Source organism: Salmo salar, chromosome ssa27 (genome assembly GCF_905237065.1).
Source record: "Salmo salar chromosome ssa27, Ssal_v3.1, whole genome shotgun sequence".
NCBI lineage: Eukaryota > Metazoa > Chordata > Actinopteri > Salmoniformes > Salmonidae > Salmo > Salmo salar.
In genome coordinates, this window is record NC_059468.1 from 23,889,702 (window position 1) to 23,903,227 (window position 13,526).

The window sequence follows — 13,526 nt, forward strand, 5'->3', positions numbered from 1 at the left end:
AATAGTTTGTGTCGGAGGGGCTAGGGTCAGTCTGTTATATCTGGAGTATTTCTCCTGTCTTATCCGGTGTCCTGTGTGAATTTAAATAATTCTCACTCTAGGCCGAGGACCATGCCTCAGGACTACCTGGTCTGATGACTCCTTGCTGTCCCCAGTCCACCTGGTCGTACTGCTGCTCCAGTTTCCGAGTGCAGTCCATGAAGAGGAGATGCACTGCAGTACTTAATGCAGCTGATGGCCACACCAGATACTGACTGTTACTTTTGATTCTGACCCCCCCCCCCCCTTTGTTCAGGGACACATTATTCCATTTCTCTTAGTCACATGTCTGTGGAGCTTTTTTCAGTTTATGTCTCAGTTGTTGAATCTTATGTTCATACAAATATTTACACATATTAGACACACACACACACACACACACACACACACACACACACACACACACACACACACACACACACACACACACACACACACACACACACACTGACCGTGTGATGTCCAGTGCTCTCTGGACCTTGGCCTGTACTGATCCCAGTAGGTCAGCTCCCATCTTCTTCAGCAGCTGGGTGAGCAGGACAAACAGCCAGTCCTGCAGGTCTTCTCTATGCACCAGGACAAAGTCCACTAGGGTCTCTAAGAACATACTGAACACCTTGGGAGAGACAGGGGACATGGGTTAGACACATTGTATAAACAAACACTTAGAAGAGACAGAGGAACATGTTCATGCACACAAACATGAGTGAGACACACAGGTACTATGGATACTATGGGATAGGCTGAGGGAAGCAACTCCATTCACTTATAAATTAACCAATCAACCACTCACTCTAATCAGCGTGCAGCAAGCAGAATTATGTTTTACCAATACACAATCAATATTCAGTATTCACTAAACACACATGCTGATTGGCTGTCACCTGCAAAACAGCAGGGACTCAGACACCAATCGTAGGGCGTCATGATGTCATAGTGATGTCACAGCTGTGAGCTGTGACATCACCGGGTCGGTTAGTGAGTGAGTCTGTGGTTGCCTTGGAAACCATTAAATTAGCCACCCAGTCAGATTACCACTCGCCAGATTAATCAATGAATTCAAGATTAGTCTCCAATCAGAGTACCAGGTTAGTGTCACAACCACACAAGCGTTAATCAAACGTTAATTGAACGTAAAATAAACGTTGTCTAGACTTACTCTCTACAGAGAGTTCCAGAGGAGAGGCATGGAGGAGAGAGAAACATACAACAGTTAGCATCCTGGGAAGCACACACACACACACACACACACACACTAGGGTGACCACATGTCCCGGATTGTGCGGGACAGACCCGCATTTTGTCCCTTTGTCCCTCAACCAAACAATCATGTCCCGTATTTTATCAACAAATTCAATCACCACAAATGTTCGATTTGTCCAGTATTTCAGTCAGACATTCCAACCGGTGTCTTGCAGTCACGTTGTGCTTATGAAAAGACAGGCCTATATATTAAAAGGATGTGGTACTGGTGATGTTAAACACTTCTCCTATCGTTGTTGAGATCTGATATTCTGTGCAGTGCAAAACGAGACGTAGGCCAATGCCATTATTTGATATTTTCAGTGGTATTGTTAACAAACACACCCCCATAAAGAAAATGATAATTAAAAACAGGTTCAGCCCCTGGTTTGACCGTGATCTTGCAGAGTTACTCCACCTCAAGAATTGGATTTGGTGAAAGGCTCGGCACACACATACTCAGGCTGACTGGCTCTTGTTCAGGCAAATGAGAAATAAGTGCACTCAGGCTATCCGGAAGGCCAAAGTTAGTTACTTTAAGGAACAGTTCTCTCTCTGTGGGTCTAACCCCAAGAAGTTCTGGAAAACGGTTAAAGACCTGGAGAATAAACCCTCCTCCTCACAGCTGCCTATGTTTCTTTATGTTGACGATGTGGTTTTTACTGACAAGAAGCACATGGCTGAGCTCTTTAATCACCACTTCATTAAGTCAGGATTCCTATTTGTCTCAGCCATGCCTCCTTGCCCGTCCAACATTTCCTCATCTCCCACCCCTTCTAATGCAACTATCCTCGATGCTTCTCCCTCTTTTTGCCCTGCCCTGCTACAAAGTTTCTCCCTGCAGGCAGTCACTGAGTCCGAGGTGCTAAAAGAGCGCCTGAAACTTGACCCCCAAAAAACCCTCTGGGTCAGATGGTTTAGACCCTTTCTTCTTTAAGGTTGCTGCCCCCAGCATCACCAAGCCTATGGCCGACCTTTTAACCTCTCTTCCCATTGCTTGGGAAGGCAGCCACGGTTCGTCCCTTATTTAAAGGGGGAGATCAAGCTGATCCTAATTGTTATAGGCCTATTTCTATTTTACCCTGTTTATCAAAAGTGTCTCTGAGGGGTCTTTGGCCTGGTTTGCTAACTACCTCCTCTCAAAGAGTGCATTGTATAAAGTCAGAAAATCTGCTGTCTCAGCCACTGCCTGTCACCAAGGGAGTACCCCAAGGCTCAATCCTAGGCCCCATGTTCTTCTCAATTTACATCAACAACATAGCTCAGGCAGTAGGAAGCTCTCACATCCATTTACAGATGATACAGTCTAATACTCAGCTGGCCCCTCCCAGGATTTTGTGTTAAAAGCTCTACAAAGCTTTCTTAGTGTTCAGCAAGTTTTCTCTACCCTTTACCTTGTTCTGAACACCACCCTAAACAAAGGTCATGTGGTTTGGTAAGAAGAACGCTCCTCTCCCCACAGGTGTGATTACTACCTCTGAGGGTTTAGAACGTGAGGTAGTCACCTCATACAAGTACGTGGGAGTATGGCTAGACGGTACACTGTCCTTCTCTCAGCACATATCAAAGCTGCTGGCTAAAGTTAAATCTAGACTTGGTTGTCATCTCTATATACCCGTCGCAAAACCCACTGGTTGATACTTATTTATAAAACCCTCTTAGGCCTCACTCCCCCCTATCTGAGATATCTACTGCAGCCCTCCTCCTCCACATTCAACACCTGCTCTGGCAGTCAAATTCTGTTAAAGGTCCCCAAAGCACACACATCCCTGGGTCGCTCCTCTTTTCAGTTCGCTACAGCTAACGACTTTTTTTAATCCCCCTTCCCCGCAGAGTCCTTTTGCTAGGCCGTCATTGTAAATAAGAATTTGTTCTTTACTTATTTGCCTAGTTAAAAGGTTAAATTAAAATAAAATCATAAATCAATGACATTTTTCAAATAATTTCGGGCCAAATTCCAGTTAAACTTGGAGGACAGTTACGCTTCACTACTTACAAAAACCTTGCTTCTGATGAAGAGTTACAACCGTAAGTAAACAGCCGTATTAGACTGAAAGATAAGGTCTCCATGCTCATTAGTTTCTCATTAAACATATTTGCTGCTTCTTCACTCAATCCCGTTTTTAAAAAAAGTCTTCATTCCCAACTGTTTTACATTCCGAGACCAACCAGAAATGTATTCTTGGCCAAATATTCCCAGATTTTCATAAAACAGCCACACGTGGTCTCTCCTTTCTGCATCACCAAAGTTAGTGTGAGGAGAAAGACTAGACTAGGCACGGCTGGTGTGCTTAAATGAGCTCGTTCAGTGCAACAAAATGACGTAGTCTACACTGTCCCGCAAAATCATCCTGCATTTGGGTATTTTAAATGTGGTCACCCTAACACACACACTCATGCGTACCCACCCACCCACCCACCCACCCTCTCATCACATGCGCGCACAGATGTGTGTGCAGTGCACACAAGGTGCTTCCCGACTTGGACTGAAGTCAGAGTACCTCTGAACTGAAACAGGTGGCATTGTGCATTAATATCAATGTGGTACACTGTGAAGACAAGGACTACAGCCCTCTTATACGAACCAGTGGTTCTTATAAGAGTTCCTCTGTCTCTACACACAGCAGAGAAGGAGAGAAAGAGAGAGTGACAGTGAGGTGTACCTTGAAGGAGGCTGAGCTTATACCGGATTCTGCCGTTCCATAGACCCTAGATCCGGATTCTCGCTGAAAGTCACAACCGGTACCGTCAGACGAGGGGCGGGACAAGGGGTTGGGGGCGTCAGGGGAGCGGGTGGGGAGACACTCCAAATGCCGGCAGAAGGAGGGGATGGGGAGTGGCGTTAGAGGGGAGCGAGGGAACCGTAGCGGGCGGGGTTAGTAACAAAGAAAGAGGCGGGGGAAGGGGGGGTGCTGCAAAAATGGTGTGTGTGTGTGTGTGTGTGTGGTCAGTGTAATCTTATATAGACCACGCAGGGGAAGAAGAGGGAAGGAGTTGCAGTGAACGCGGTGAGCACAACCAGCGGATTGGCTAACGAACAGTGAGAGAGCAATCCCATGGGCCAGCGGAGAGTGTGAGGTCACACGCAGACTCAGGCGTAGCATGCCGTTAGAAACCAGTCAGATACCACCTAACGCAGCACATGCCTGTGTGTGTGTCTGTGCATTACGTTTTATCTGATTATGAGTCTCAGTATGTCTGTGTATTTATGTTTCCGTGTGTGAGAATAAATGTGTGTTTGCAGAACCTAGTTTCCTAAGTGTCGTTTCGGCAGAATCCGGTACCCAATATAAACACAGGTGTGTGTGTATATATACTGGATGTGTTTAAGGTGTCAGTGGATTGTGTGTGTGTATGTGTGTGTGTGTGTGTATACACACAGGTGTGTGTGTGTGTATATATACTGTATGTGTTTAAGGTGTCAGTGGATTGTGTGTGTATATACACAGGCGTGTGTGTGTATATATACTGTATGTGTTTAAGGTGTCAGTGGATTGTGTGTGTGTGTGTGTATGTGTGTGTATACACAGCTGTGTGTATATATACTGTATGTGTTTAAGGTGTCAGTGGATTGTGTGTGTGTGTGTATGTGTGTGTATACACAGCTGTGTGTATATATACTGTATGTGTTTAAGGTGTCAGTGGATTGTGTGTGTGTGTGTATGTGTGTGTATACACAGCTGTGTGTATATATACTGTATGTGTTTAAGGTGTCAGTGGATTGTGTTTGTGTGTATGTGTGTATACACAGGTGTGTGTATATATACTGTATGTGTTTAAGGTGTCAGTGGATTGTGTGTGTGTGTGTGTGTGTGTGTATACACAGGTGTGTGGTAGCTGTGCATGCATCCATACCTTACTGTGGGGGTCTGCAAACATCCTGGTGAAGATCTCACACAACCTCTTCAACTCCACACGACTGTAGACACACACAATTATACAAAGGTGAATACGCCGATGGTAGCATGTACTGCATCAGATAAACAGCGTCTCGGTTTGAATAGTTCCTGAAAGGCTGCCAGGTGAAACGGTGCGTTGTGATAGGCTGACCTGAGGGTGCGTTGGTTCTTCAGTAGAGCCTGTAGACCCAGAAGCCCCTCCTTCCTCTCCGACCAATTGGCACTGGCACAGCGGTTCAACACCTGGGACACAAAGGGTTAAAGGACTTTTAGACTGGGCGGCAGGTAGCTTAGCGGTTAGAGAAGCAAGCCAGCAACCAAAGGTTTGCCAGTTCAAATCCCGGGTCTGATGGTAAAAAAATCTGCCGGGAAGTGAGCCGGCAACCAGAGGGTTGCTGGTATCAAATCCTAGATGCTGTTGTGCCTTTGAGCAATGCACTTAACCCCCCACAACAACTGCTCTAAGGCGGCCAGTGTGGCAGGCTCCTGATCCAACCTGTATGTCTCTTTCAGAGGGTTCAGATAAAGAACAGTAACATTTTGACTGTGTACAATTGATGAATAATTGTAATCTTAAAATGACGAAGTATTGAATCTTCAGCCAGGAACCCACACAAGGCATGGGGGAATATGTGAACTGAAGTGATTGAAATAACGCTTGGTGCTATTTGCATATGGTGTGACTAATGACTAATCCAAAATCTGTGTTGTTTCTGACCTCAGCCACGTCCTCAGTCTGTCTCATGTACGTGGGGATGGCTCCTCCGTTCCTGGAGCTGTAGGAGCGCTCTGAGCAGGCGCTGGACGCATCACTGTTAGCATCATCATCCGAATACATCCCATAGTTCTCATAGCGCCGCCGCGCTGGCTTCTTCTACGGGGGGAGGAGATAAAGAGAGAGCGAGCGACAGAGAGAGCGACAGAGAGAGCGACAGCGAGAGAGACAGAGCGAGCGACAGAGAGAGCGACAGAGCGAGCGACAGAGCGAGCGACAGAGCGACAGCGGCGACAAAGGCGGAGCGAGCGACAGAGCGGCGACGAGAGCGGCGACAGAGGGCGAAGCGCGGCGAGCGACAGAGCGGCGGCGAAGAAAGCGGCGACAGAAAGCGAGCGAGGCGACAGAGAGAAGACGAAGCGGCGACGAAGCGACAAGCGAGCGGCGACAGCGAGCGACAGCGGCGAGCGACAGAAGAAGCGAAGCGGCGACAGCGCACAGGGAAGCGGCGCGGCGCACCAGAAGCGACGCGACGAAGCGAGCGGCGACAGAAGGCCCGAACAAGCGGCGGCGACGAACCGAAGATAGCGAGCGACGACAGAGAGATAAGCGGCGGCGACATAGAGAGATAGCGGCGACAGAGAGAGAAAGCGAGCGGCGACAGAGAAAGCGACAGAGAGAGAGCGACAGAGAGAAGCGACAGAGAGAGCGACGAGACAGAGAGAGGCGACAGACAGAGAGAGGCGACAGACAGAGAGAGAGCGACAGAGAGTGGCGACAGAGAGAAGCGACAGAGATAGCGGCGACAGAGAGAGCGAGCGAAAAGCGGCGAGAGAGAGGAAGCGGCGGCGACAGAGAGAGAAAGCGGCGGCGACAGAGAAAGCGCGGCGACAGAGAGAGCGAAGCGGCGACAGAGAAAGCGGCGGCGACAGAGAAAGCGAAAGCGGCGACAGAGAAAGCGGCGAGAGAAGCGACAGAGAGATAGCGGCGACAGAGAGATAGCGGCGACAGAGAGATAGCGGCGACAGAGAGATAGCGGCGACAGAGAGATAGCGGCGACAGAGAGATAGCGGCGACAGAGAGATAGCGGCGACAGAGATAGCGAGCGGCGACAGATGGAAGCGAGCGAGCGACAGAGATAGCGGCGGCGACAGAGATAGCGAGCGACAGAGATAGCAAGCGGCGACAGAGATAGCGGCGGCGACAGAGATAGCGAGCGGCGACAGAGATAGCGGCGAGCGACAGAGAGATAGCGGCGGCGGCGACAGAGAGATAGCGAGCGAGCGACAGAGAGATAGCGAGCGAGCGAGCGACAGAGAGATAGCGAGCGAGCGAGCGACAGAGAGATAGCGAGCGAGCGACAGAGGGCGAGCGAACGACAGAGGGCGAGCGAACGACAGAGAGCGACAGAGAGCGACAGAGGGCGAGCGAACGACAGAGAGCGACAGAGAGCGACAGAGAGCGACAGAGAGAGAGAACGACAGAAAAAGAAAGAGCAAGTGAGAAACATACTTTCCCTTTACGTAACTTGTACACTTAAAATAACACCTTTCAACCGCACACACACACACACACACACACACACACACACACACAGCAGTAGGTAGAGACGCTGACCTTGGATCTCATGTCTCCCAACAGCTGAGAGCGTTAAACAGAGGAGGAACCAGGGGTTAGTCACACACAGCAGTAAGTGTGCGAGAGTGTGTGTGTGTGTACAGTGTAAGTGTTTGGATGTGTATATATGAGCTACGATAGAGAGATGGTAAGAGATAGAGAGATGGTGAGAGAGAGAGAGAGAGAGAAAAGGTAAGAGAGAGAGAGAAGGTAAGAGAGAGAGAGATGGTGAGAGAGAGATAGAGAGATGGTGAGAGAGAGAGAGAGAAAAGGTAAGAGAGAGAGAGAGAGAGAGAGAGAGAGAGAGAGAGAAAAGGTAAGAGAGAGAGAGAGAGAGAGAGAGAGAGAGAGAGAGAAGGTAAGAGAGAGAGAGAGAAGGTAAGAGAGAGAGAGAAGGTAAGAGAGAGAGAGATGGTGAGAGAGAGAGAGAAGGTAAGAGAGAGAGAGAGAGAGAGAGAGAGAGATAGAGAGATGGTGAGAGAGAGAGAGAGAAAAGGTAAGAGAGAGAGAGAGAGAGAGAGAGAGAGAGAGAGAGAGAGAGAGAGAGAGAGAGAGAGAGAGAGAGAGAGAGAGAGAGAGAAGGTAAGAGAGAGAGAGAGAGAAGGTAAGAGAGAGAAGGTAAGAGAGAGAGAGAGAGAGATAGAGAGATGGTGAGAGCGAGAGAGAGAGAGAGAGAGCGAGAGAGAGAGAGAGAGAGAGAGAGAGAAGGTAAGAGAGAGAGAGAGAAGGTAAGAGAGAGAGAGAGAGAGAGAGAGAGAGAGAGAGAGAGAGAGAGAGAGAGAAGGTAAGAGATAGAGAGAGAAGGTAAGAGAGAGAGAGAGAGAGAGAGAGAGAGAGAGAGAGAAGGTAAGAGAGAGAGAGAGAGAGAGATAGAGAGAGAGAAGGTAAGAGATAGAGAGATGGTGAGAGAGAGAGAGAGAGAGATAGAGAAGGTAAGAGATAGAGAAGGTAAGAGACAGAGAAGGTAAGAGACAGAGAAGGTAAGAGACAGAGAGATGGTGAGAGAGAGAGAAAAGGTAAGAGATAGAGAGATGGTGAGAGAGAGAGAGAGAGAGATAGAGAGAGAGATGGTGAGAGAGAGAGAGAGATAGAGAGAGATAGAGAGAGAGATGGTGAGAGAGAGAGAGAGAGATAGAGAGAGAGAGAGAGAGTAGAGAGAGAGAAGGTAAGAGATAGAGAGAGAGAGAAGGTAAGAGAGAGAGAGAGAGAGAAGGTAAGAGAGAGAGAGAGAGAGAGAGAGAGAGAGAGAGAGAGAGAGAGAAGGTAAGAGAGAGAGAGAGAGAGAGAGAGATAGAGAGAGAGAAGGTAAGAGATAGAGAAGGTAAGAGATAGAGAAGGTAAGAGACAGAGAGATGGTGAGAGAGAGAGAGAGAGATAGAGAGAGAGATAGAGAGAGAGAAGGTAAGAGAGAGAGAAGGTAAGAGACAGGGAAGGTGAAAGAGGGGGAGAAAGGAGTTGGCATAAATATTGTCTCAGTGTGTGTGTGTGTGTAATGTGTGTAATGTGCATATGTGTGTACCAGGGCGTCAGCGAGCGCCTCTTCTACATCAGATCCTGTGTTGAGGATTCTCATGGCGCTGACGGATGAGGACAGACGACTGGACTGACTGATACTGTACCCTGACCCTGGAGGGATGAGAGAAAGAGAGCCCGAGAGACACACACATTACAGATGCAGTCAAACACACAAAACTGAAATCCCTTTCACCCTCCTCCCACCAGACCTCATCCCATCAGACCTCCTCCCTTCCACCAGACCTCCTCCCTTCCTTCCACCCTCATCCCATCAGACCTTCTCCCTTCCACCAGACCTCATCCCTTCCTTCCACCCTCCTCCCACCAGACCTCCTCCCATCCACCCTCATCCCATCAGACCTCCTCCGTTCCTCCCACCAGACCTCATCCCACCAGACCACCTACCATCCACCCTCATCCCATCAGACCTCCTCCCTTCCACCAGACCTCCTCCCTTCCTTCCACCCTCCTCCCATCCACCCTCATCCCATCAGACCTCCTCCGTTCCTCCCGCCAGACCTCATCCCACCAGACCACCTCCCTTCCACCCTCCTCCCACCAGACCTCCTCCCTTCCTCCCACTCTCATCCCACCAGACTGCCTCCCTTCCATCCTCCTCCCACCAGACCTCCTCCCACCCTCCTCCCATCAGACCTCCTCAATCCCACCAGACCTCCTCCCTTCCACCAGACCTCCTCCCTTCCACCAGACCTCCTCCCTTCCACCAGACCTCCTCCCTTCCTTCCACCCTACTCCCACCAGACCTCATCCCATCAGACATCCTCCCTTCCTCCCACTCTCATCCCACCAGACTGCCTCCCTTCCACCCTCCTCCCACCAGACCTCCTCCCACCAGACCTCCTCCCACCAGACCTCCTCCCACCAGACCTCCTCCCTTCCTCACACTCATCCCACCAGACCTCCTCCCTTCCTCACACCCTCATCCCATCAGACCTCCTCCCTTCCTCCCACTCTCCTCCCATCAGACCTCCTCCCATCCACCAGATCTCCTCCCTTCCACCAGACCTCCTCCCTTCCTCCCACTCCCCTCCCATCAGACCTCCTCTTCCTCCCACCCTCATCCCATCAGACCTCCTCCCTTCCTCCCACCTGCATCCCATCAGACCTCCTCCCTTCCTCCCACCCTCATCCCATCAGACTTCCTCCCTTCCTCCCACCAGACCTCCCACCCTCATCTCATCAGACCTCCTCCCTTCCACCCACCCTCATCCCATCAGACCTCCTCCCTTCCTCATCCCATCAGACCTCCTCCCACCCTCCTCCCATCAGACCTCCTCCCATCAGACCTCCTCCCACCCTCCTCCCATCAGACCTCCTCCCTTCCACCCACCCTCATCCCATCAGACCTCCTCCCTTCCTCATCCCATCAGACCTCCTCCCACCCTCCTCCCATCAGACCTCCTCCCATCAGACCTCCTCCCATCAGACCTCCTCCCACCCTCCTCCCATCAGACCTCCTCCCTTCCACCCACCCTCATCCCATCAGACCTCCTCCCTTCCTCATCCCATCAGACCTCCTCCCACCCTCCTCCCATCAGACCTCCTCCCATCAGACCTCCTCCCACCAGACCTCCTCCCACCCTCCTCCCATCAGACCTCCTCCCTTCCTCCCACCCTCCTCCCATCAGACCTCCTCCCACCAGACCTCCTCCCACCAGACCTCCTCCCACCCTCCTCCCATCAGACCTCCTCCCACCAGACCTCCTCCCACCCTCCTCCCATCAGACCTCCTCCCTTCCCTACCCACCCTATGCCTCAAAACCTCTCCCACGGCTAGATGGCATGATGAATAAATTACAAAAATATGACCAAATGACCCTTGACCCCTAAGAGCTGTGACCAAAGCATGATGGGAGTAAATAAACAAACATGGAGGACGCCGTGTCCGTGTTGATGGGAGGCGGGACTAAAATCAGGAAATAGATGAGTGAGAGAACAGAGTTACAAATGCATCCTCAAATGGAGATGGAATGGTTGGCATGGCAACTGAACAGGGTGGAGGAAGAATGCGTTTCTGGCGGAAGCTTCAGGAAGAGAACGAAGGAAAATAATAACAGAGAAAGAAAAAAAAGAGTAGATCTATAAAAGGGAAAAAAAGAAAAGATGGAGAATGTAAAATAGGAGTCAAGAGGAAGGAGGGAGCAAAAGAGGATAGAGGTACTCATCGTTCACCTGCGGCCCCTAAAGCGTCGGCGGTATGGAGAGCTCCAGTGGAGCGAGAGTAGTGCCGCGACGCTGCAACAATGAACCCCACACACACGCAGAGAACCACACACACAAAACAGGCCCCCCCATCGTTAGAACTTACTCACAGTGTGAGAGAAAGAGACCCAGAACCACACAACATGTCAATGTGTGTGATTAGTAGTCTGAAGACTCCAGTTCTGCTTCCCTACAGAGGCTGACAGTATTCCATTTCTGTGGCAAAGACCAGAGTCACCTGAGCTAGCCAGTCCAAACTGCTGGGACAGCGGATACAATGTCATCCCCAAAATGACAGCACGTGTTGTTGTTAGATCAACTGTACACAAGGTGGTCAGTTTTGTTGTTCCATATTGTTGGCTTGTGTCTGTGTTTTACTATGTGGTATCTATGACGTGATGTGTGTTACTCACCCAGGGGTGTAAAGGAGCGTGCAGGGCTGGTGTCTCTGCTGCTCTCTCTGCTGGCCTCCCTGCTGCAGCCCTGACTCATACTGGGCCGGGGGATACGACTACCCCGAGCTACAGTACCATGTTACCAGGGGACGGGCGGGGAAGAGGAAAGGAAGAAAGAAAGATAGAAAGCAACAAATAAACAGAGAGAGGACAAAGGAGAGAGAGTCATAAGAGTGACACCCTGATAGCGACAGGACTGAAAAAGAGCACAGCTCTACTGGCTCCATGGGTGAGTCTCAATAGTCTGCAGTGGTTTAGAAAGGAAGCCACAGTAGACTATTGACACACAGCCCTAGTGAGCTCAGGACTGCAGGGCTCAGAAATAACATGTATATAAACAATTTCAGCACACACACACACACACACACACACACACACACACACACACACACACACACACACACAGCAGGACAGAAGGAGGAAATGAGAAGCAGATGAAAGACCAGGGGTGAGGGGGGAGGATCTCTGTTTTCATCCAATAAGCATCAAGCTCATCCTGACTGTTCATTGGCCAGAGACGGCATCCACACACCAATCAGAGTTAATCACAGAGAACTGTTATAGGGGAACCAATGAAGCTTCACCGATCCTATGACGCTTCACCGATCCTATGACGCTTCATTCACACCTGCGGCCAATTGGTTAGTGGGAAGATGCAAATTGTCACCACGATTACCATGGCAACCCATCACCATGACAACACACAGCCATGCGTTCGGCGGTTAGAGAGGAGGATTCTGGAATTTTGAGGCGGCGAGCGACAGCCTGACGGAAGGCTGAAATGGTTTGAGAGAGAGAAATGGAGGGAGATAAAGAGATGAAGATAGAGGGATAGAGAGAGTGAAATGGAGGGACGGAGAAGAGAAAGAGGGAGAGATTGAGGGATGCGGGTGGAGTTGTCAGAGGGACGAGTCAGAAAGTTCTTACCTCCTCTGCTTGCGCCGTTGTAGATGGAACTAATACTGGAGGGAGCTAGAGACCAGAGGAAGGAGGGAGGAGGAGGAGGGAGGAGAGGAAGGAGAAAGAAAGAGGGAGTAAAGTAGAGGTCAGCTTTAAATTAGTTCTCGCTTTCAAAGTTATTGGAGAAAGGAATGGACTGATATATGACATCACACAAAGATGCGGTGGTAAGGGGACATGTGATTGGTGCAGATTGATCAAGTTGTTGGTGGTCAAGGGAGATGCAAGCAGACCGCTGTGTGTGAGACCTGTCAATCTCTGGGCCTTAGCCAATCAGACGTGAGCAGGAACAAACAGAAGCAGGCCAATGGAGGAGGGAAATTATTTATTGGTTTAGCAATAACAAACAACGATAAAAATCCATGCATCCTGTCAATGGAGGGAAAGGAGGAGGCTTGGATGTGTCATCAAGATGAAACCAGGCAGGTAAGACAAGGAGCTGGGATGGGTCACTATGATGATGACTGGATGTGTCATCAAGATGAAACCAGGCAGGTAAGACAAGGAGCTGGGATGGGTCACTATGATGATGACTGGATGTGTCATCAAGATGAAACCAGGCAGGTAAGACAAGGAGCTGGGATGGGTCACTATGATGATGACTGGATGTGTCATCAAGATGAAACCAGGCAGGTAAGACAAGGAGCTGGGATGGGTCACTATGATGATGACTGGATGTGTCATCAAGATGAAACCAGGCAGGTAAGACAAGGAGCTGGGATGGGTCACTATGATGATGACTGGATGTGTCATCAAGATGAAACCAGGCAGGTAAGACAAGGAGCTGGGATGGGTCACTATGATGATGACTGGATGTGTCATCAAGATGAAACCAGGCAGGTAAGACAAGGAGCTGGGATG

General features: G+C 49.9%; 1 protein-coding gene across 49 annotated transcripts in view; it reads right to left on the bottom strand.

Annotated features, from left to right (window-relative positions):
- The window catches only part of clasp2 (cytoplasmic linker associated protein 2), a 92,482-nt gene that overhangs the window by 20,989 nt on the left and 57,967 nt on the right, over nt 1–13,526 (bottom strand). For 24 of the 49 annotated variants that reach the window (XM_045709409.1, XM_045709404.1, XM_045709405.1 and 21 more), the window contains 11 exons: nt 12,633–12,677; nt 11,664–11,771; nt 11,221–11,283; nt 9,032–9,138; nt 7,513–7,536; nt 5,899–6,054; nt 5,332–5,423; nt 5,137–5,200; nt 3,945–4,007; nt 1,199–1,201; nt 492–655 (listed from right to left, as the gene is read on the bottom strand). In XM_045709409.1, coding sequence (XP_045565365.1) covers nt 492–655; nt 1,199–1,201; nt 3,945–4,007; nt 5,137–5,200; nt 5,332–5,423; nt 5,899–6,054; nt 7,513–7,536; nt 9,032–9,138; nt 11,221–11,283; nt 11,664–11,771; nt 12,633–12,677 — 889 coding nt within the window. The remainder of the gene's footprint in view (nt 1–491; nt 656–1,198; nt 1,202–3,944; nt 4,008–5,136; nt 5,201–5,331; nt 5,424–5,898; nt 6,055–7,512; nt 7,537–9,031; nt 9,139–11,220; nt 11,284–11,663; nt 11,772–12,632; nt 12,678–13,526) is intronic. The other 25 variants (XM_045709417.1, XM_045709419.1, XM_045709399.1 and 22 more) reach the window with 13 other exon arrangements.